At 41.3% G+C, this 23,003-nt stretch overlaps 1 protein-coding gene and 1 pseudogene across 1 annotated transcript in view; one reads left to right on the top strand and one right to left on the bottom strand.

Annotated features, from left to right (window-relative positions):
- Positions 1-683: 683 nt before the first annotated feature.
- On the bottom strand, positions 684-11,309 carry LOC103198897 (annotated as a pseudogene).
- A 178-nt stretch (positions 11,310-11,487) lies between these two features.
- LOC103198896 (zinc finger protein 234-like) overlaps positions 11,488-23,003 on the top strand; it is a 41,691-nt gene continuing 30,175 nt past the window's right edge. Inside the window, exons 1-2 of the mRNA XM_042781253.1 lie at positions 11,488-11,518; positions 11,845-11,903. Coding sequence (XP_042637187.1) covers positions 11,488-11,518; positions 11,845-11,903 — 90 coding nt within the window. The remainder of the gene's footprint in view (positions 11,519-11,844; positions 11,904-23,003) is intronic.

Below are 23,003 nucleotides of genomic sequence, written 5' to 3'. Positions count from 1 at the left end.
CCACTAGCCGCTCCCTGCCAGGTAGCCGGGCCGTCTCTTTCTAGGAGTTCTGGTGGTGTAGTGCCTATGGCACTTGACTGCTAATCAGAAGGCTGACGGTTCAAACCCACCAGCCATCCTTGGAAGGAAGGTTGGGCAATCTACTTCCATAGTAATACCACCTCGAAAACCCAAGGAGGGGTCGCTATGAGTCGAGTCCGACTCGACAGCATATAACAACAACAACAACTACCCTATTAATACTGCGGATGACAGTATGGAGTGGTTTTCACATTTGAAGTTTTCAAATACTATGTCTTGTGTCATTCTGATTTATTTAACAAAAAAACACAAAGCATATCTACAAACTCAGCAGCAATGTTCCAGCCCTCATGGAGCTTACAATCTAGTGGATATCAATTTTGGTATGCCCACCATTATACTTTTGTTAATGATCAGATCACCTTTTCATTCTTCCCAAGGCCTATCTCTTAAGTGGTGTCACATGAATTTCAAAGTTCTGACTGAAGCCCTTACTGCATAAATTAAAAGGTTATCCCATATTTGCTTTGACAAAAGTCAGACTCTAATAAAACAGATGTTTTGTCTTCTAACACCTGATCATTACAATAATTCAGAGTGCATGTAAGTTTTCAAAACTTTGATTTTGTAGAAATCTTTCCTGTAAGGACTGTGTGATGTTACTATTGAGAAAACTTATTGCCAGCATGGATTTTGTGATTTGTAAGATTTGATCTCCAACCGAAGCTCTTAGAACAGATCTCCCACTAGTAAAGTTTCTTTCTCCTTTATGTGAACTCTCTGGTGAGATCGTAGTTATGAAGTTTGATTGAAGACTTTACCACACACATTTGCAGAGTTCATCTTCACTGTGGACACATTTATGATATCGAATACTTGAGGCCTGACTGAAGTACTTGTCACATTCCCCAGAGTTAATGGTTTCTCTGTGTGAACCCTTTGATGCATGTCAAGATTCAAATTCCACTTGAAGCCCTTACCATACTCTTCACATTTGTAAGGCTTCTTTATTGTGAACTCTTTGATGGCTTTTAAGTTGTGAACTCTGACAAAACCTCTTCCCACACACTTCACATGTGAAGGGTTTATTTCCAGTGTGGATTCTCTGATGGGAAAATACATGTGAAGACTGCCTGAAGGCCTTTCCACATTCTTCACAATGAAAAGGTTTCTCTCCTGTGTGGATTCTATAATGAACTTGAAGATTTGCTCTAGTACCAAAGTACTTCCCACACTCTTCACATTTGAATGTTTTTTCTCCAGTGTGGACTCTCTGATGGGTCAAAAGATGTGAAGCCTGCCTGAAGCTCTTCTCACATTCCTCACACTTATAGGATTTCTTCCCTGTGTGGATTACATGATGAGTTGCAAGATTTGATCTACTTTGGAAGTCCTTACCACACTCTTCACATTTAAATGGTTTTTCTCCACTGTGGACTCTGTGATGGGCCAAAAGATGTGAAGCCTGCCTGAAGCCCTTCCCACACTCCTCACAATTATAAGATTTCTCTCCTGTGTGGATTTTATGATGATTTCGAAGATTTGATTTCCTACTGAAGCACTTCCCACAGACTTCACATTTATGTGGTTTCTCACCAGTATTGGTCACTAACTGAAGTCCTGATCTCCAGTTAAAGCCTTGCCCATACTCCTCGCATTTGTACGTTTTCTCTGCAGTGTGAACTCTCTGATGGGCCTGAAGTTGTAAAAGCTGAATGAAACACAAGCACTTACCATGTTCCTCATATTCATAAGTTTTTTGTCCTGTTTGAACCCTCTGATGGGTATAAAGATATGGGCTATGAGCGAAGCGTATCCCACACTGCTCATATATGTAAAGTTTCTCTCCTGTGTGGATCATGCAGTGAGTAGTAAGTACTGCTCTATGTCGAAAGTTCTTACCACATATATCACTTGTGAATGTTTTCTCCCCAATATGGATTCTCTGATGTTCTTGAAAATGCAAAAGACAAATAAAAGTCCTTTCCCATTCCTCACAATTACAAGGTTTCACTCCTGTGTGGCTTTTGCAATGAACTTTAAATGTTGCTCTATGTCTGAAGTGTTTCCCACATTCTTCACATCTCTGTGGTTTCTGTACAGTGCGTACATTTGGATGACTTTGAAGATCTGAGCTCTGACTAAACAGCTTACCACATTCATCATGAGTAGAGTAGTTCATTCCCATGTGAAGTGTCTGATGATTATGAAGACCTGAGTCATAACAGAAGCTTTTCCCACACTCATTACATGTATAAAACTTCTCTCCTGAGTGTGAATGATGCTGAAGATCAAAACTGGAGATATAACTGGAGGTCTCTGCACACTCATTACACTGGTAAGTTTTCTCTCCTATAGGAATAATAGATTGTCCTTTGGCAAATAGAGAAGATGAATCTTCTTGTTTGTAGAACTGAGAACTATTTCTCATACAAACTTGATAACTGATTAAGTCACTTGCAATCTGTTTCCAGATATGTGAGCTGGAAAGTTTCTGGTGCGGTCCTGCTTGTGGAACAGTCTCCAGCTGCATTGGCTTTTTGCCTCCTGTAAGAGAATTCAGATATAGACAGGTGAAGATTTGTTGAGAACTTTGAAGATTTCACACTTAGTTGCATGGAGGGAAAGACACAGGGAAGAGATAACTATGAGAATGAAGTGGGAGGGGAGCTATTGCACCGTAGTGAATTATACTCAATGCCATGAGACAAAGTGTATGTGAACTGCTGTATGGAAAGTGAATTTGCTCTGTAAACATTCAACCTAATCACAATTAAAAAAAAAAAAAAGGGTTTCATACTTAGTTAGGGAATGAGACATTACTGAACATAGAGAAGGTTCCATTGATGTTTTCTACTGCATATCATGTACTCTGGTTTACATGCCATCACAACCACTAGTAGCTGCACTGTGTTCCAATTCACTAAGCAATAATAAGATACATTCTAAACTCATTGCCATCGATTCGGATCCAACTCACAGCGACCCCTTCTTGGGTTTCTGGAGTGGTATCTCTACAGAAGTAGATTACCTAACATTCCTTCCGAGGAGTGTCTGGTGGGTTTGAACTGCCAGCCTACTGGTTAGCAGTCAAATGCCTTAGGCACTGTGCCACCAGAGCTCCCATAATACACATTACCCAACATCAAATCAAATGAGGTACAATTTAAGAATCAAACCTTAATTTGAAAATTTCTAATATGATACAAATTATTAACCTATTGCTATGTCTATTAAATTTCTGTTAGTGTAGAATTCTCAATAATAAATCACATAGTTAGAAAAATTATATTGAAAATAAAAATGAATCACCAAGGTATACGTTTTGTAGCGTATATATTCACTACATTAATATTTAAATATCTCAGGAGGTAACATATGATCAAGAACTGATGATACTGAAGGAAGAAATCCAAGCTGTACCAACAGAACTGGAGGAAAACAGGGCTCCAGGAATTGATGGAATACTCATCGAGATGTTTCAATAAATGGCTTTAGTGCTGAAAGTGCTCACTGGTTTATGCCAAGAAATTAGGAAGACAGCTATCTGGCCAACCAAATGAAAGAGTTACATATGTTTGAGAACAGAGACATATCTATAGGTATGTGTAAATATAATTATGTGGATGCAGGCACATATATTTACTGAAGACATAAATTAGTCCTCAGGTATAACCATACACCTTCCAACACTAGTTTTCTGGGTCTGAAGGCTTAGGACCATGATCTCATAAGACAACTCAGTCAACTGGCTTACCACAGTTCATAAAAATCATGATCTGCATCTTAGTGAACTGAGTAGTGTCTAGAGTATTAGAAAGATTGCAAGTGGCCATGTAATCCATAACTACAGGATTCAACTTGCCAGGAACTAAACAGTAAGAGAATAACCAAAAGTAGAGAAGAAACAAGTCTACAAGAGCCACAACCTCATTTACCTTGAGATTGGAACAATGAGATCGTGGCAAAAGCCACCATTAACTGTTCTGACCAGGGCCACAATAGATAGTCCCAGACAGAACAGGAGAAAATATGGAGAATTCTAATTCTTATTTAAAAAAAATAAAGAGGGAGAACAATGTGGTACAAAACTCAAAATCGTTTGGAGGCAAAAAAAAAAAAAGAAGGTGGGGACCAGGTTTGCTGGTCCAATGGAGCCTGGTGTAACCACTGAGACTATGGCCCCTAGTTGCCCTTCAGGTCTGGAATTGAACCCACAACTGTGGTTTCCAGCCAAACAAAGTACAGGCATGTGAGTTAAACATTTACCTCAAGTAGACACACGCCCTGGAGAGAACAATCATGGGAGAAGGAAGGGCTGCTTATGCACAGGGAGATAGCTCAGGGTGCAGAAGAGTATGAAGGGATGGACACTGGGAGGAGGTAACTATGGGGAGGATGTGGGAGGGGAGCTGCTGCATTGTAAATTTTGGTCAATGACATGAGACAAAGTATATGTGAACTGCTGTATGAAAAGTGAATTTACTCTGTAAATCTTCACCCAAATCCTAATTAAAAAAAAAAAAAATCCAGACAAACTAGAATAGTAGAAAACACAGGACCCAAAGACTATAGTCCTGATTCACTCTTTTAATGTAGATTTGACCTATCCTGAGATTGCCTTTTAGGGAAATAACAGAGTGGCACACCGAATAAAGGATATTACCCCTAAGATTGGTGCCCTTCTTAAAAATTATTAGTATGAGGACAAAAGGTCAACAATTTCTTAAAATAAAAACAAAGATGAGAAGATAAGGGTACAGGGAAACCAGAGTACTGGAAAGGGAACAAACACAAAACAACTGATACACTGTGTAAATGTAACTAAGGTCACAGAATAATTTGTATGTGAATTATCAAATGAGAAGCTCCCTAGCTGTGTAAACTTTCACCAAAAACTCAGCGAAATATCATTAAAAAAGAAAAGAAATGTAAGAAGTCATCAAATGTTTTGTATAGAAGAATCACTTATTTTGACTTACATTTCCCATAGATCCCTTCAGGGGCTATGTGGCAAAAAGAATTAAAATAAGAAAGGTCACAAGTGGAGCTATCAGTACAAAGAGTATTTCAAGAATCCAGGAGAGGTTTGGCAATTTGGATCAGGATGATTGGCAACAGAGGAGGCAGAGACGAAAGTAATTAGATAACAATCCACAAGGATTCCCAGTAGCTTGGTTCTGACCTGAATTCCCTTCTCTTTCGATTGCTGTCTTTTTCACTGAATGACTTTTTCCCCTAAGTGCCATTTAGAAGCCCTAGCAGAAAAGTGGTTAACTGCTCAGCTGGTATCCAAAAGTTTGGCAGTTTGAGCCCACTGATCCCTCTCTGGGAGAAAGATGTAGCTGTCTGCTTCCATAAAGATTATAGCCTTGGAAAACCTAAGGGACAGTTCTACTCCATCCTCTAGGGGCGCTGTGAGTCGGAATCGATGATGGCATTGGGATTGGGTGGGTTTTGTTTCCTTAAAGATTACAGCCTTGGAAAACCTAAGGGACAGTTCTACTCCATCCTCTAGGGGCGCTGTGAGTCGGAATCGATGATGGCATTGGGATTGGGTGGGTTTTGTTTCCTTAAAGATTACAGCCTTGGAAACCCTATGGGGCAGTTCTACTCGGTCCTACAGGGTACATGAAATTGTATTTGATGGCAATGGGTTTGCTTTTGGTTTGGAAGTGCCATATATCATGTTTAAAGGGTTGGCAACCTATAATGATTAAATATAAGCTTGCTAAAATGAACACACTACTGGTAAAATTTAGTGGAAATTTATGTTCTTATTGCACATACATGAAGTAATCAGAAGCAGTGTTTTCCAAGTATTTTTTTCTAAGATGACACTTGAATACATACATTTAAAGACCTAGACACATATGCATAAACATGCATGACTAAAGCATACACTAACCTATGCTAATTCAGTGTCTGACTTCATTAAATCTCCTCCCACTGACTCACACGCCATGCATGAAGTTGGCCAGAATTTATTCTGCAATATGCTTATTCCTTCCTAATGAACTCTTAACATTTTCTGTTTTATTTCAAAAAAAAATTGTTGGTAGGTATCTTTGTTATCTAGGGCTGCTATGAGAAATGCCACAAGTAGATGGCTTTAACAGTTATTTATTTTCTCTCCGTTTTGGAGGCTAGAAGTTCGAATTCAGAGAACTGGCTTGAGGGAAAGTCTATCACTCCCTGTTGGCTCTGGGGAAGATCTTTGTCTCTTTGGCTTGTGCTTCCTGGTTCCCTGGACATAGCCATGTGTTTTGGCATCTATCTCCTTCCATCTCTCTGCTGGCTTATTTAATCTCTTTTATATCTCAAGAGATTGACTCAAGATAAACCCTGCACTAACCATGTCTCATTAATGTAACAAAGACAACCCATTCTAGATGGGATTATAACTATGTAGAGACATTTAGGATTTACAACACATTTTTTGGGGGACATAACTCAATCATTCCAAGACCATTCAAAACATTTAAAATTTGAAGAGATAAAGACACCACATCACCCAATGACACCAGGTTCCTGAAGATCTCAACCATTACATCTCGATACAACTTCTTCTGGGCAGGGTCCAGCAGTCCCAGCTCCTCCTCAGTGAAGACCACAGTCACGTTCTTCAATGTCACTGCTTCCTACAACATCAAGTACATGTATACCCAGTCTTACAACAATTGTCCACTGGAAAAGTTTAGGAGGATGGGTGGAAGCTGTTCCACATTTTGAGAACATGAGTCTATGAGTCTATTTCCCAGCCCTTCTCCTTCCTGCCAATGCCACACATGGATTTGTCTTAGCTTCACTCACAATGTGGCAATTAATGAGAGCCCTTGTGTTTTTAGTGTTGCCCTCAGAGAGTAAACCCCTAGAACTCAACTGCTGCATGCTAAGACACACATGGTTTACTTTTTGATATACTGCCAATTGCCTCTGAAAAGATGTTCAATTTATTCTCAATAGAATCCAATAGCTCCCATCATCTTACAACCACATACACTGACTCTGGTAGCACTTGTCTTTAATGTTTGCCAAACTAATAAGCTTTGGGTATCCTGTCCTAGACAAGTACATAGTGTGTCCTCTCAATTCTCAAGACACACACTACATCTGTGAATTCCAACATTAAATGCATTGAATTGTAGCTATCTTATCATAGTGCATATTCCAAAGATCTGTTCCTTACTAGCCAAGTGACCTTGGAAAAGTTCCCATGTCTATCTTAGTTCCTCTTTTTTTATAATAGTTCAATGGTTTATACAGTACAGGTTTCTTTCAAAGACAAGGAAACATATAGGGATTCCTCAGAGATATTGCAGGTTGGGTTTTATACCTCTGAGAAAACGAGTATCACAATAAAGCGAATCACGAATTTTTTGGCTGCCCAGTGCATGTAAAATTTATGTTTATACTGTAAAACCAAAAAACCAAACTCACTGCCATTGAGTCAATTCTGCCTCACAATGACCCCTATTGGCTTTTCAAGGCCGTAAATCTTTACCGAAGCAGACTGCCAATTTTTCTTACAGAGTGGCTGATGGGCTCAAACCACTGATTAGCAGCCAAATGCCTTAACCATTATAGAGCTCCCTTATGTTTACACTATACTGTAGTCTATTAAGTGTGCAACAGCATAAGGAAAAAGTTGGAAATATTTTGAGAATTATCAAACGAGATAAGACACAAAATGAGTACATGCTGTTGGAAAAATGGCATTGACAGACTTGATGCACTTGCTACAAAACATCAATTTTTAAAACAACACAGCCTCTGTGAAGCACAACTGAATAAAGCACAGTAAAAAAGCACATGGCTGTATACATGTAATTACAACACACACCACTTAACAGTGTGTGGCACTGAGTAAGTGCTTAGAAAACATGATCAATATTAAATTAATTACCATCACAAGGGCTATATATTCTATTTCATGGCTGCAGAGTCTTCCAGGTGTGAAACAAAGAATCTGGCTGGGCTTTGTCCCTGGTTTCTGGGAGGCAGCCTCTAAATCCTTGGAATTTCATCAGCTATTGGAGTGTCTTTGTTATTCTTGATGGTCCCAAAACCACTCCTGGAAGTTTAGACTAATATGAAAACTCAGGGTGAGGGCTGGCCACACCAGAAAGACCTCCATGTGATAAGAAGTTTGGATCTTTGACTCACATGATACTAGCCCAACTTCCAAGACAGGAGAGTAGCATCATTTTCAGTTCAATCTTGTAGCCTTAAATCAATCAGCCATGATATTCTGGACATTGAACACAGGTGAGCTTTCCTGGCTGCCACTATTCTTCATATTGTTACACACTAATGTGCCAGGAGTGTGAACTGTCCTTCAGGACAAGGGAAGCTTGCTGACTGGGATACCTCTTGACCTCACCCCATGCCCCCCCTCCCTTTGGCTGGGTTTGATTTAGAACTTTTTGCTAGAACAGAACTACTGCTCTAAGTATAGGCTATCTTGAGTTCTGTTGGCTATTTTAATGAATGATGAAACTCGAGAGACTAGTGAGAACTGCTGAATTTGTAGTTAGCTGGTGAAGTGAAGTTGGTGCTGAGTTTCCAGTAGGTGCTGAAGTAAGAGCATCCTGTGGAGGATTAAGCCCTGAACCTGTGAAGTTTGGCTTTATTCCAGGTAGCTGGTATCACACATCCTTTGTACCACAGAACTGACGGCCTGTATTTATCAGTACTAAAAACTGCAATTCACATTTTATGTAGATGTTACTCTCTATCTGATCATTTAAGATACATTACAAAGGGAAATTAAAACTGCAGAAATTAAACACATTTAATAGCATGGTCATATAACGGCATTTACTTTCACCTTCGTTCATCTTTCAAGAGAGAGTAAGATCTCTGATGCTACATGAGTTGGCAAAGGTTTAAAAAACTTACACCTATCTGGTAATCTGATAAAGAATTCATTTTTATTGTTCTCATTTTTTCAGTTATAAATGAAAACCATCATCTTTTTGTGTATTTATTGGTCATCTCTATTTCTTCTTTCTGTCTTTTCATGCCTTTTGCCTATATTCCTATTGATATTTTCCTGTATACTATGACCCTGTAATTGTTCTACAATAAAGTTTATGTCCTTTTCTGGTGTACATATTGCCAATATTTTCACCTCAAGTTGTTAAATTTTTCTAATAACACTAATAACATACGTAATGTCCCCCACTCCATGAAGAAATTGAAATATTTTTCAACACTTAGGCTCATCACTGTACTTGTCTGGAGTACAGAGTTCTGAGTACCTCAGTGCACTTGAGGAGGTTGACACTGGGAAGAGAAGAGGTGTCCAGTGAGGAGGAGCCAGGGGAGGAACGGTGTCACCTGTGGAAATCATCACTCAGCACAGCACTCCAGGCACCCACACTATGGTGTGCAGGTCCCTGTAAGTACAGCACTGTCTTACTCCTTGTCTTTCTCATTGACCAGAATACCTATCTCCCCTCACCCTTGGTGGGAATGTGAGTTTCTCTCATTTCATATGTTTTAAATGAAGAAGAAACCCAGCACCTCCTCACTGAGCTGCTCCGAGGAGTAATGCAGTGATAGGACCCAAGTGCCTGGCAAATCCAGTATTATCCTGGGATGTTTCAAATTAATGTTATGTGTTCCTTTGAGAAAACAAAATAAAAGATGAAAGAAACAAATAGGTGAGTAAATAAAACACACATAAGGAATGACTGTGGCATGGCAATACAGAACACAGGTCATCCTGTGTGGTAACATGCAACAATACTGGCATGAAGCAGCAGACAGGCTCTGTTGCACTGGGCCCTATTTGAACAGTCTATCTTCAAAACAGCCAATGGACCACATGAGAAAGTATTTTCCACATGTGGTATATGAGCTGAAGAAATTAAGTGTTTCAAAGTTGAGATTTAGGGAAAATTATTTTATATAAAAATCATCTCTAGTGTTATTTAAAACAATGGAAGTGTTGCCCATCTAAGATACGCCTATTGGTCTTAACTCATCCAAAGAAAAAGAGAAAGAAGGAAAACCAAAGACTCAGAGAAAAAACTAGTCTACAGAACTAATAGTCTTCATGAAGCACAACTTCATCTACCCTGAGACCAGAAGAAATAGACAGTACTGGCTACCATCACTGATCCTTCTGTTCAGGGCCACAAGAGATGGCCCCTTATAAGATAAATGTGGAATATAACCTGAAATGTGTAAGAAAAACCAGTTACTGGAAAGGTAGAGACTCCAGGACCCCCAGAGACTACTGCTGTAAAATATGCATTAAACCTCACAACATAAATGCCCCTAAGTTCACCTTTAGCTGAATAACACATTGTCTGACAACATATTACCTATGAGGACTATGCGCCTTTAAAAAAAAACAAAAAAAATCTGGCATAATGCCTAAGGCATTTGACTGCTGACCAGAAGGCTGGCAGTTCAAACCCACCAGCCACTCCTGGGAAGGAAGACTGGGCAATCTATTTCCACTGAGATACCACCTTGGAAACCCACAGAGGGGTTGCTGTGAGTCGGATCAACTCGATGGCAGCGAGTTTTTATATGATACCAAATGAAAAACAATTACTTTAAAATAAAGGAGAGAATGTAAGGGGGGCAGGGAAACTACATTCATGACAATGAACCACCACAAGAAAAATACTGAGAATGTTCACAGATGGTGAAAAATGTAACCAATTTCACTGAACAATCTGTAGAGGAATTTTTTAATACAACCGAAATTGCTGTGTAAGCCTTTACTGAAAACAAAAGAAATTATTATTTAAAACAATGAAATCCGTAAGCCATTTAAGTGTCTAAGAGTGGGAAGTAGTAAAAACACAAAGATGCAAAAGTCACTTGGAAAATGATGTACCCACAAAAAAACGACTGTTTCACACCGCAAAGGAAAAATGGGCAATTTAAAATTAGATGTGTGTAATGAATACAAATGATTTCTAAAAATACATGAGGAAAATAAGAAAAAAAAAAAAACAATCTGTGAGTAAGAAAGTAGAAGTGTGAGAACTGCTCATTCCTACTTCTTGTTTCACTCTTATTTTTGAAAGAAAAATCATACTAATTGGGAAAAAGAAAAAGAAAAAACAGATAATAGAAAAACTAAAAACAAATCTAAAGTAAGCCTGAAATACACAAAGCAAACACCTGGCAAACAACAAGTCCGCCAATGTCTGCTGTTCTCCTTGAGGCTTTACAAGAAAGAGAAATCCGAATGTCCAATCTGAGGAGTGAGAAGAAATTTTAAGAGCAAAAAGACAAGGCCCACTCACCGTGAAGGTGCTCATTTTTCTTCCAAATTCTGGTGATGTGCAGTCCTGAGATACGGTCCTGGGAATGCCAAACTAGGAAAGAAGAAAGACTTAAAAAGGTAGCCAGGGATGTCACTCACCTTCACAGACATTCACTGTGAAGTAGCAAAGAGGTCCCTTTGTCTGCAACTGCACATGGCCTGATGCCCCGAACATGACCTGGACACCAGATGCCCTTGACCCCTGTAAGTCTAGGTTCACTGAATACTTACATAGCTACACACAGAGGCCCCTCCGCCAGTGTTGCCTTGGGGCCTGCCAGGTAGCAAGTGTGATTCTGTACAATAGACTTTGAGACGATATAATATACCAAGTAAGAGTGCTCTCTGGGCTAAATATTTATGTGGGTGCAAATCCTGGTAAGTCTTCTCCCTAGTTTTGTCACCTTGGCAAACTGATACTAATTGTTTGTCTCAATTCTGTCATCTGTAAAACAGGATTCCCCACTGATGGGACTGCTGGAGGGAGGAAAACTCTTACAACTCTTACCAGGGTCCTTATTTCTTTCCAGCTACAGACAAGCACATATACAATTATCCCTATAAAGTTAATGTCTACCAAAGGAACATGGTAAGATATGATAAATCCTAAGAAAGGTCCATGTATTGTCTAAAAAATCTGTTCACAAAATAATAATAAAAAAAAAAGACCAGATTTGCTGGTCTGATAAAGTCTTGTGAGACCCCTGAGACTACAGCCCCTAGTTACTCTTCAAGCCTGGAACTGAACTCACTCCTGTGGCTTACAGCCAAATAACAGACAGTCATATGAAGTGAACATTTACATCAGGTAGAAATACTCCTTTGGTGGGGGGGGATCAATTGTGGGAGAACAAAAGGGCAGTGTTTACACAGAGAGATAATTAAGGGAGTTGGGGGGTAGGGGAGTGCATGGGAAGTGGTAACCACAGGAAGGAAGTGGGAAGAGAGCTGTTACATTGTGGGGAATTGCAATCAATGTCATGTAACAAAAGTTGTATGAACTGCTGTATGGAAAATGAATTTGCTCTGTAAACTTTCACCCAAATCACATTAAAAAAAAAAAAAGAAGAAAAATGAAAAATCTGTTCAAGAGGCCTATCTTCCCTAGTAAACTGTTACCTCAACTACATTTAAATTGGCACAGACAATGATTTCCTAAAAGGTGTAAAAACAAGTGACTGTGTCATTAAGCAGAAAAGTCGTAAGACCTTTTTATCAACATAAAAAGTGTAAAAGAAATATGCTAGCAAATCTTATAGCATCCCTGAATGTTTTCAACTAAGGTTATGGATTTTTTTAATCCGAGTAATTGAAACATGAAAATAAAATAGATAACATGCTTGAAAAAAATGAAACAGCAGTTTTTAGTTTTTCTTAAAACAACCCAAGATTCTAGAAGCCACTGTGGAAAACAGTCTGGCAGTTTCTCAAAAAGTTAAACATGAAACTACCACTGAACCTGGCTAGGGACCCAGCCACGAGGATGACAACACCCGTCCAGTTAAGGACTTGCCCACATACAGACCTGCATGTGCACGTTCACAGGATCATGAGTCATGACAGCCCCAAACTGACAAGAGTGGGTCCTGAGACCATGCTGATACCAAATTTACACGTGGCTGAATAAATAAGTAGGACGAGAAGCTGATCTTTACAGTAGATTGCCCAATAATAAATGTATCTCCCCAAAGTTTATGATCTCAAAAGGTAACATGGTAACTTCCAAGTTGTGAATTTTGACAGACATCATGTTAGCTGAGTAAACAAGAATTGAGATCACCAATATTGAGGCAAAGCCCTCAATGGCCTCCTGACATGTTATATTGAAAGGACACCTAACCACTCCACCTTGCAGTAGCTGATGGAGTACTGCTCCAAGTTCATTCTCTTCCCCTGGAAGCCTTTTGTCCCCAAGAAGGGAGGCTGCTCTACTGAGGAACTCAAACTGGCCACTCAGCTGCTGGTACCAGTGATGGCCACACAGACCCTTCTGTAAGAAACAGTAAGCCTGGGTCACCACGCAGGAAGATAAGGACCTCAGGGTGTTTGCCAGAGTCTGCATGACTTGTGCCACTCATCCCTGGATTCCACGCCAAGGAAGACACAGAGTTAGAATGGGGAGGACAAAAAGTATACCTCTCTTAGGGACATTTAATAAAACAGCGGTGACTCCTCTCCAAAATAAACAAAGAGCATATAAATCACTATTTGGAATCACATGAAATATACTTGAGAATGATTTTTAAAATCCAATAGCAAAGTTTAAGTGTGTTAGTCTTGCTCTGAAAGTACAATCAATTCAATTCCAGCCAGCTCTCTGTGGTTCATGGAGAATCTATCACAGAGATAATGGACTTGGGCTCTGCACTCAGACTGCTGAGGTGAGGTTCCAACCCTAGCTCCACCTCCTATTAGTTGGGTGACGGGCTAGTAAATAACTCATCTTAAAAAGAGGGAAAAAGAGCAGTTCCACTTTACAGAGCCATGGGGCAGAATCATGCAGTGCCAAAAATAATCCAAAGAAATCGAAAGGTTTTTTCTGACTACTTATTCTATAAGCGTATGGAGACCATTTTGATTCCAGCAAAAGCAAATGATTTGAAGTCAGTCAGTTACAATGAGGTTTATAAAGAGGAGGGAGGCGACTAGAAGATCAACCACTGGCCAAGATCATCCACTGGCCAATCTCCAGGTAACTGGTTGAACCCTGCCCTCCCTAGTACTGAGAACAAATGGTTATCAGGTCACAAGGTGGTCGCAAGCCTCCACCCACCTTCAGCCACACCTTCTGGAACTCAAACACAGAAGGCCTGGTTTCAGAATATGAAAGAAAGAATTAGCAACTCCAGGTAAAAGAAAAGTCAAGGGCAAAATTAAATGTGGTTGGGAATTTCTTTACACTGAATATTTGGTTTCAAGGGTAAGAAAACCTTAAAATCAAGTAAGATGTCTGCTTCTAATTTTTCTTTGGCAGTGCTAATTTCTATAAAACCCCTAGAATGGAAGTTATCAGTAAGTCTTAACCCATGCCAGAGTATCTGTCACACACTCCACAATATGCATGAAAATCCTTATAGAGGAAGAAAGCCAAGTCACACTCACGAGGGCTCTATCAGTGGGCCAGGAGTCGCTGCCTCCGCTGCCTCCACCGCGCGGCGGTCCTTTGTGAGAGGGGGGCTGGAGAGAGAAAGGAGGCTGTCCATTACAATCACTGCCTCACTGGCCCCTCTAAACCAGTTCATTCTCCCCACTCTGACCAGCTGGAACCCCCTCCTTCGTAAGCAAAGAGGTCAGAAGGGGTCCAGAACATCCCACTGCCTGCAGGTCTCAGAGACAAGGGCCAGGGCTAGTGCAGCAGGGGCTCTGACTGCACCCCAGGTTTAAAACATTAAAAAAAATACAGAACAAAGAGACGGACACACACAGAGTTCATTCCATTCACCCAGGGGATCGTTAGGTTTAAGAAAAAACGGGAGGGCCCAATGTGAGACAGTCATAATGAGGTTTTTTTTTTTGTTTTTTAGTGCACATAAAAACATATGACAATACACCAACTTCCTCATTTACAATTCACTGCCATTGATTACAGTTTTTACAATGATGTTATTAAAAAAGAAGAGAGAGAGAATAGATAATAGAAAACATTCTTTTGGCTAATTTTAATTCAAAGGCGCTCTGGTGGCACAGTGCCTCTGGCATTTGAGTACTAACCTGAAGGCTGGTGGTTCAAACCCACCAGCCACTCAGTGGAAGGAAGATGGGGCAACCTACTTCCATATTTACCACCTCGGAAATTCAATGGAGATCACTATGAGTCGGAATCCCCTCAGTGGCAGTGAGTTTAAATTTGAATTTTAACTCAACTGTTTGAACCATGACTGTTCAAACTTATGGTTCAAATTGTTTGAACCATGAGCCCTTTCTAAGATCAGCTGGGAAATAAGGAATTTCCTGCCTGGCTAACCCCCTCCCCCCATTCATGTGCACAATTCCTCAACTATAATCTGGAGATTTTAAAATAACAAAGCGCCTCAATTGCTCAGAACATTTCAAAGGCCTGGAACTGTCTCTGCAGAAGGAAGGACAAAAGCTAATGTACTTTTTGGCCAACTTCCAAGTCTTTCCACCAACCTTTAAATGCGTTTTGCTTAACATGTCTCATCACAGAGGGGTTTGCGAAGGAACACTCATCAATGCGTCCATCCGGGTCGCGGTTTCCTAACTATTAAGAGGGAACTGGGCGCTTCTCAGGAAATTAAACACTAGAACTAACAACCAGGAGGTCGCTATCAGTTGGTATGAACTTGTCCGCGGCACCGGGTTTTTGATGGGTAACAACGAGATGTCACCGTTCATCATGTGACAGGAATTATTTTAAGACTCTTATTTACACTGTCTCTTTCAATTCTCCAAACGCTTCTATTATGGAACTATTTACTCTGGCTTGCCGTCGACTTGATACCGACTCATAGCGACCGTACAGGAAATAGCATAACTAACTGCTCACACTGTTTTCTGGTCTGTAATCTTTACAGGTCTTTCCTCCTGAGGAGTGGCAAGCGGGCCTGGGCTGCTTATCTTTCCATCAGCAGCCAAGGGTTTGACACTGCGCCATCAGAGCTCCTTCATGAAACTAATTCGATACCCCTTTTTATAGAAGCCACCGGACACAGACAGCTGAACTAACTTGCCTGGTGCGGTACCGAGAACTGATAGCGCGGGTGCAAGGTCGAAGGAAGCGGTTAGGAAGCTGAGAGCCCGGGAGATCCTCAAACAATGCGAGGCACCAAACTCGCCCTCCCCTAACTCGAGGACGCGCTAATCGTCTCACAAGGAAAAGTCTCCGAAAGGAGGAGGAAACCGCCACCTTTCAAACCGACGTCTGCGCCGCGACTTCTTTCCACTAAATCGATGTCCTGGTCACCATAGGTCCCAACCGCAGATCCAGCTCGTGAACTTCGTAAGTCTCAAGACGCAGGAGGAAAGGCCACCACGAGGAAAAACATGGCAGTTAGCTCACATGATCGGAGCGGAACTGGACGTAACTGCACACACGTTCGGGACTACGCTTCCCAGAATTCCCCACACACTCCTGCCTGAGCGGAAGGGGCTAGAAATCAACGAGTAGGCGGGCTTCAGTGCCTCAGTAGAAGACTAAAAGGGAGAAAGGGTAATCATGACTATAGGAGCTCTGATAGCGTAGTGCCTAAGGCGCTTGACTACTAACCAGAAGGCTGGTAGTTCAAACCTACTGGCCATTCCTGGGAAGGAAGGTTGGGCAATCTATTTCCATAGTGATACTGCCTTGGAGACCCAAGGAGGGCATGCTATGAGTCAATGTGACTCCACCGCAGTGAGTTAGGAAACCCTTTGGGTTCACTAGGAGTGGAAAATCAACTGGACGGCACGCAAGAATGATTAATATAATTTGACAATCTGAAGCTTGAATGTGAAGAATGGGCGAGATAGAATAGTTTGGGAGGGGCATTGAGTAACAAAGAAGGTGGGAGCTAGCTTTGGTACGAATAGTTTGGCAGAAAAAGTAGCTACTACTTGACAGGGCCAAAGTGGAAGCAGTGGCTTCCTAGAAAAGTCCTCTTCCCCGTTTTGAAGGAGCAAACTTCAAATTTCAGAGAAAATAATACATCTCTCAACATCTCCAAGCAAGTATAACCGCTGAATAGCTTGATCTCAAGGTCATTCTTGAACTCAGAAGGCTATGATGATTTAACGTGAGAACATTGAAGGAAATTCTACAAGTGAGGGATGATGTTTCACTACTAACAGCTGTTTACTCTCGTATTTTTGCCTTCTTGTGCTTAGCCCCTGTCCTCCCCCAGATTATCAAGTTTGCCCCTTATTGTGTACCTGGTCTAGTGTTCTATCATTTGCATACAGTATAAATTAAATTATCGCTTGTGACAGTATAAACTGACTAGATTCAAGGAAGGAGCTCTGGTAGCGTAGTGCCTAAGATACTTGACTGCTAACCAGAAGGCTGGTGGTTCAAACCCCCATCCACTCCTCAGAAGGACGGTTGGGCAATCTACTTCCGTAGTGATGCTGCCTTAGAAACCCAAGGAGGAGTCACTATGAGTCGGGTCCAACTCAACGGCACATAACAACAACAGATTTAAGGAGAGGAAAGAAAATAAATGGTGTGATTAATCTTTAATACAGGAGGATGGATGAATGAAGCCCATATTCACTTCTGGAAATGTCTAGAGACATGCATGGTATATGTATGGGAATGCTATGCCAGAAATGTTTTATTACATTTCATCATTTCCATGGGTTAATTACGTGGGCATATTATTTAAGTGTGCAGGTTTTGTAAAAAAACTACAGTATTTCACTTCATCTAATTTAAAAAATTTTGTAGCAGAGGGGTTATCTCCTCTAACTCCACAAGTGGAAGGATGATCAAGATCAACAGTCTAAGGCTGATACCTGCAGGCAGAGTTCAGACCTGCAGATTCTACCTTCAAACCCTTTTTACCAATTCTGACACCAACTTTCCCTCCCATGGCACTCTCTACTTCTCTGCTGGGTTTGATAATACATTACAATGGCCACATAGAATTCAAAAAATACAATTATAGGGTTTATTAGAGAAGCAATGGGTTACAATTCAGGATCAGAAACTATTCCAGATACAGTTCTTCAAACAGGACATGCTTTTCTCAGCATGCCCACAGGCATGCCTCTCTCTGGCCCTTACCCTCTAGGGCCTGTGGCCCCTTGGCCTCTGTCCTGCTTGTGCAGATGTTTCAAAGCTCTTCTGGCTCTGCTGACGATCAGTGCTCAGGGACACCTCTCTACCCACAAGCCTCCTGCCCAAAGGCATTCAGCATTCTTGCTCTGTAGGCTAGGAAGCCCATTGCCATGTCTCCTGTCAGACTTTTGCTTCTACTACCATCATTTCTCTGCCACTGCTTCTTGCCATCCCTAGCTGTCTCAGCAAAGTGTTACATCTCTGTCTCTGTCTCCTGGTTGAAAAGGTTCAGTGTAGGGATCTCAGGTCGAAAGAACTTGCTCCACTCCTGCTTCTTCTCTCTTGATGATGGTGACATTCTGACTTTTTTGCTACAGGGATGGCTCATTTTAAGCCTAGTCAGATGGGAAAACTGAGCAATCCCCATGTTAGGGCTCCATACATCTTATTTGCATGGGCCAATCCTCACGAGGATGCCATGCACTTTATTTACATAATTAGCAAGCTGACTAGGTTTCCTTTTTTTAATTTCTGAAATTGGTAGAATGTCATTTCCATCTTTTTCTGTTGGTTACGCTCAAAGAGCTTTATCCATTTTGTTGTTTAACTACATAGAATGATATTTTGGGCTTTTAAAAATCCTGTTTTGTTTTCTATTCCATTGAATTTTATTTTGATCATTTTTGTACACTCACTTACTTTGGCTTTGTTGTTTATTAACTTCCTGAGAGATATGTTTTCATTTTTAGTTTCACTTCTGTCTTAATATATGCATTTAAGGAGCTACAGTTCCTTCTAAGTATGGGTTAATATGTCCCAGTTGATTTTAAGTTTCTGTTTTTCTCTTTGTGGTTCTGTCATTTTTGCTTTATGAAGTGTCTATAGCTCTTAGAATGCTTTTTGCCTCAAAGAATACCTTTCCAATATTAATATTTTTAAATTATAGAAATAATTTGAGGGCTAGGATGATGGGCCCTTTCTCTAGAGAGCATTTTCATTTACTTACTCAAGGAGCTCTGGTGGTGTAGTGGGTAAAACATTTTAGCTACTAATCAGAAGGTTGGTGGTTCAAACCCACCAGCTGTTCCACAGGAGGAAGATGAAGCAATCTACTTTACATAACAATGTAGAGCTTTAGAAACCGAATGGGGGTCACTGTGAGTTGGAATTCACTCGATCGCAGGAGGTCTTTGGTTTTGGGGGCGATTTGACACTTAGTTTCAATCTCTACCAGAGATGATTCCTTTCCCTTTTAGCCTGACTCCTGTGGCGTAAGGGTTAAACATGATTGCTAAAGGAAAAGTTGGCTGTTCAAACCTATCCACCTGCTTGGAGGAAGAAAGACCTGGCGATCTGCTCCTGTAAACATTACACCCTAGAAACTCTGGCACATGGGGTGGAAAATTGACTCCAGGACACCTAACAACATGGCACAACACTTTGGGGTTTTACCAGAAACCTAGTTTCCACTCAAAAATTTTGTCCTTGGGCCCCTTGAACGTGTCTAACTTTCTGTTCAACTTTCAACGAATAGAATTGGCAGATAAATTCAAAACTAACACTAAAACCCTCACTCTGGTATTCCAGGAATATATGCTTAAGAGTTCTGAGTACTCTAAAGTATTTCCGTTTCAGACTACTGAGGACAGGTTGCCGTTCCTTTGCGGCATTCTGGGAAGTGTAGTCTGGGGTTCCGGGTAGTAGGGACACTTCCGGTTCTGGACGGCAGTGCTAGGGAATTCTGGGAAGTGGTACCTAGCCAACCTGAGCGCAAAAGGAAACATCTCAGCTTCAGTTGGGCAATGATGCCTTACACTTTCCCAAGGAGTTGATTCGTTCTCGATGCCCAGGGTCCCTCCGAGCATTTTACGCTTAGTCAGAGAGCCAGCGGGGTCCCGACCCTTGTTTTCGAGGAAAATAAGAAAAGCTGCTGGTCAGCGCCAGCGACGTGAAGTTTGGAGCTCTGATTTGGAGCGATTCGTGCGTGCCAGGGTTTGGGCGGCTGTTGGTTTGTCGCATGTTTAGAGGGTCTTCTGGCGTTTCCTCACCGGATTCCCCTACCAATCAGCCAGTTCTGCCACTTCCTATGGTTTCGTGTTGTCGAATTACTTAATCCCTCTGTGCCTCATTCACCTCGCCTCTAAAGTGGAGTCATTAATAGTGGTATTTTGCACCAAAATTAGTTCATTAAATGATCGCAGCAGTCTTATGGAGTAGATATCAGTATTGTTCCTTTTTGACAGCTAAGGAACTTGAGGCGGTGTTGGGGAAATTTTAAAAATCCTACAAACACAGAGCCCTCCAGGAGGGCTCATTTTAAACATAGCAGAGTAACAAAACTAACCAATCCCCACTATAGCGTCCCATACACCTTATTATAATGGTCCCACCACTAATCTGGCAGGAGTCACAAAGACTGTAGAAAAGTCCTGCCAAGTAATTCATTGCACTAAATACAGCAATCAAAACAATGTGGTATTAGTGTAAGGATAGATGTCTAAACGAATGGAATAGAATTTAAAGGCTGGAAATAAACCCATATATCTATGGTCAGTTGTCTGTTTAATGCAGAATGAATTTAAAGGCTGGAAATAAACCCATATATCTATGGTCAGTTGTCTGTTTAATGCAGAATGAATAGTCTCTTCAACAAAAGATGCTGAGACAGGTGCATCTGTTCATGCAAAAGAATGAAGTTGGATCCATACCTCACACCATATATATAAATGAACTAAAAATGGATCAGTAACCTTTTCCCATGCATCAAAATATTTTACCAAGAAATTGTAAAGACACCTACAGAATGGAGAAAATATGTGGTACCATGTATCTAATAACGGTTCAACATCCAGAATACATAAAGAATTATTAAAACTAGCAACAAATAAAACGACCCTTTTCAATAATGGTAAAGGACTTGAGTAGACATTGCACCAAAGAAAATATATGAATGGGCAATGAGCACATGAAAAGATGCGGTAGGGAAATGCACATCAAACCACTTCACACTCATTAGAACGGCTGTTAACAGAAAAACAAATAAAAAAATAACAAGCTGTTGGCAAGGATGTGGAGACACTGAAACCCTCATTCATTGCTGGTGGGAACGTAAAATGGTGCAGCCACTGTCGAAACAGTTTGATGGTTTCTCAAAAAGTTAAACAGAATTATCTTATGATCCAGGAGTTCCACTACTAAGTGTATACTGGAAAGACTTGGAAGAAGTGACACAGTCATCTATAAACCAGTGTTTATTTCATCATGTCTTACAATACCCAAAATGTAGAAGCATTTAAAGTCCACCAACAGATAAGCAGATTGTGACTCTTCACTTACTACGTTTTGTCAGTAAAAGCTGAGCTCTGGTGGCGTAGTGCCTAAGGCATGTGACTGCTAATCGGAAGGCTGGCGGTTCAAACCCACCAGCCACTCCTCGGAAGATTGGGCAATCTACTTCGTGGAGATACCGCCTACGAAACCCAAGGAGGGGCAGCTATGAGTCCAATCCACTCTACGGGCAGTGAGACACATGAGGAAATCTACTCCAAAACATGGCAAGAACTACTGGCATCAGAATTTCTTCCAAACCAAAAACCAAACTCACTGCCTTCCAGATGGATCGGACTCACAGCGACCTTTCCTTGGGTTTCCGAGGCGGTAACACTGGGGAAGTAGATTGCCCAACCCTCCTTCCCAGGAGTGGCTGGTGTAGAGCAAAAAGGCGTAAATCTCTAGAGGATTCTGGGAGTTGTAGTCTGGGAGCTGAGAGGATTTGGAAGTTTTTTAAAATTAAGTGCTTTAAGAAATGCCTACTGGTTCTTGGTTCTCCTGATTCTGGAGAACCTGTTTCACAGCTCCGGAAAGAATTGTGCCGTGGAGGGGCGGGGCTTGGCGTTTGTTCCTCTTGGGGCTTCTGGGAATTGTGGTTCAGACACTTCCGCCCCGGGAAAGGGAGGCCTGCACCATTTTTTTGAGTCGGGAGGTGAGTCAACTCCGCTTTCTCACCACCCCTCCGAGTGATTTCTGACTGTGCGTGGGATTAGGCGCGCCAGTGGTTGGACACAGAAGCCGCGGCCACCCGCGGACGCTGCGAAGCAGAGGACGGAAGTTTGGATTCCGTCAACTCTCCTCCTCCATTTAACCCAGCAGCACTGGTACTTCGATCGGTATACTATACAGCGAGTTATTTGTTACAGCTGCGCTCTGGTTTCATCTGTAACATAACAAAAAAAGACAGGAATGTGATTAGAAACTAATGAGATACGTGTAAACACGGGTTAGAACAGCGGCGGCACATCCTGCTGGGTGGGCTTTTGCTATTTATACAGTTATTCCCTCACAAGCGCCCTTTTCACTGAAGCACCTGGGAAGACGGAGATGAGGTCGGGGCTGTGCGAGTAGTGCCATCCGCCCGTGGCTCTCGATCCCTCGGGAGGCAGAGCCCTTCAGGACTTGTAACGGTCTCTTCTTAGGAAGGACAGAGCCATCCCGAGCTAGTGCCTGGGGATGTCTGTCCACTGAGGTTTCTCCTGGAGCCAGACAATCGTGGTTATCATGTCACGGCATCCCTGAGTTCAGAAAGGAGGAAAGAGAAACTTCTTGACTTCTCACAGCACAGCCCCAGGTACATGCTACGGAACGTACACTCTTGTTAATGGTGTTTGTTTTCAGTTAGTCGAGTTTCCTTCACGTAGTAAATTCTGCTAGGAAAATGTTCCAATATTTGTTGAATAAATAATGAGAATGCGTTGGAGGGATACTTGGAAATGAGTACTATTAATAACATTTTCACACTTTGATTTCATGGTATTCTAAGCACCGTATGTATTGATGAATTAGGTGTTATTACCTCTGTTTCAAGGATGGAGGGAAAAAACGAATAGAGAACTTCTGTTCCTATTAAGAGGTGGAGTTGGAACGGAACCCAAGCAATCTGTGTCCACATATTCATCCCTATGGTATGTTGTTGTTGTT

The sequence above is a fragment of the Orycteropus afer genome, unplaced genomic scaffold (assembly GCF_000298275.1).
Source record: "Orycteropus afer afer isolate SDZICR_OR568_19922 unplaced genomic scaffold, OryAfe1.0 scaffold00099, whole genome shotgun sequence".
NCBI classification, from domain to species: Eukaryota; Metazoa; Chordata; class Mammalia; order Tubulidentata; family Orycteropodidae; genus Orycteropus; species Orycteropus afer.
Note: the sequence above shows the minus strand (reverse complement) of the source record. Positions and strands in the feature narration are given on the sequence as shown.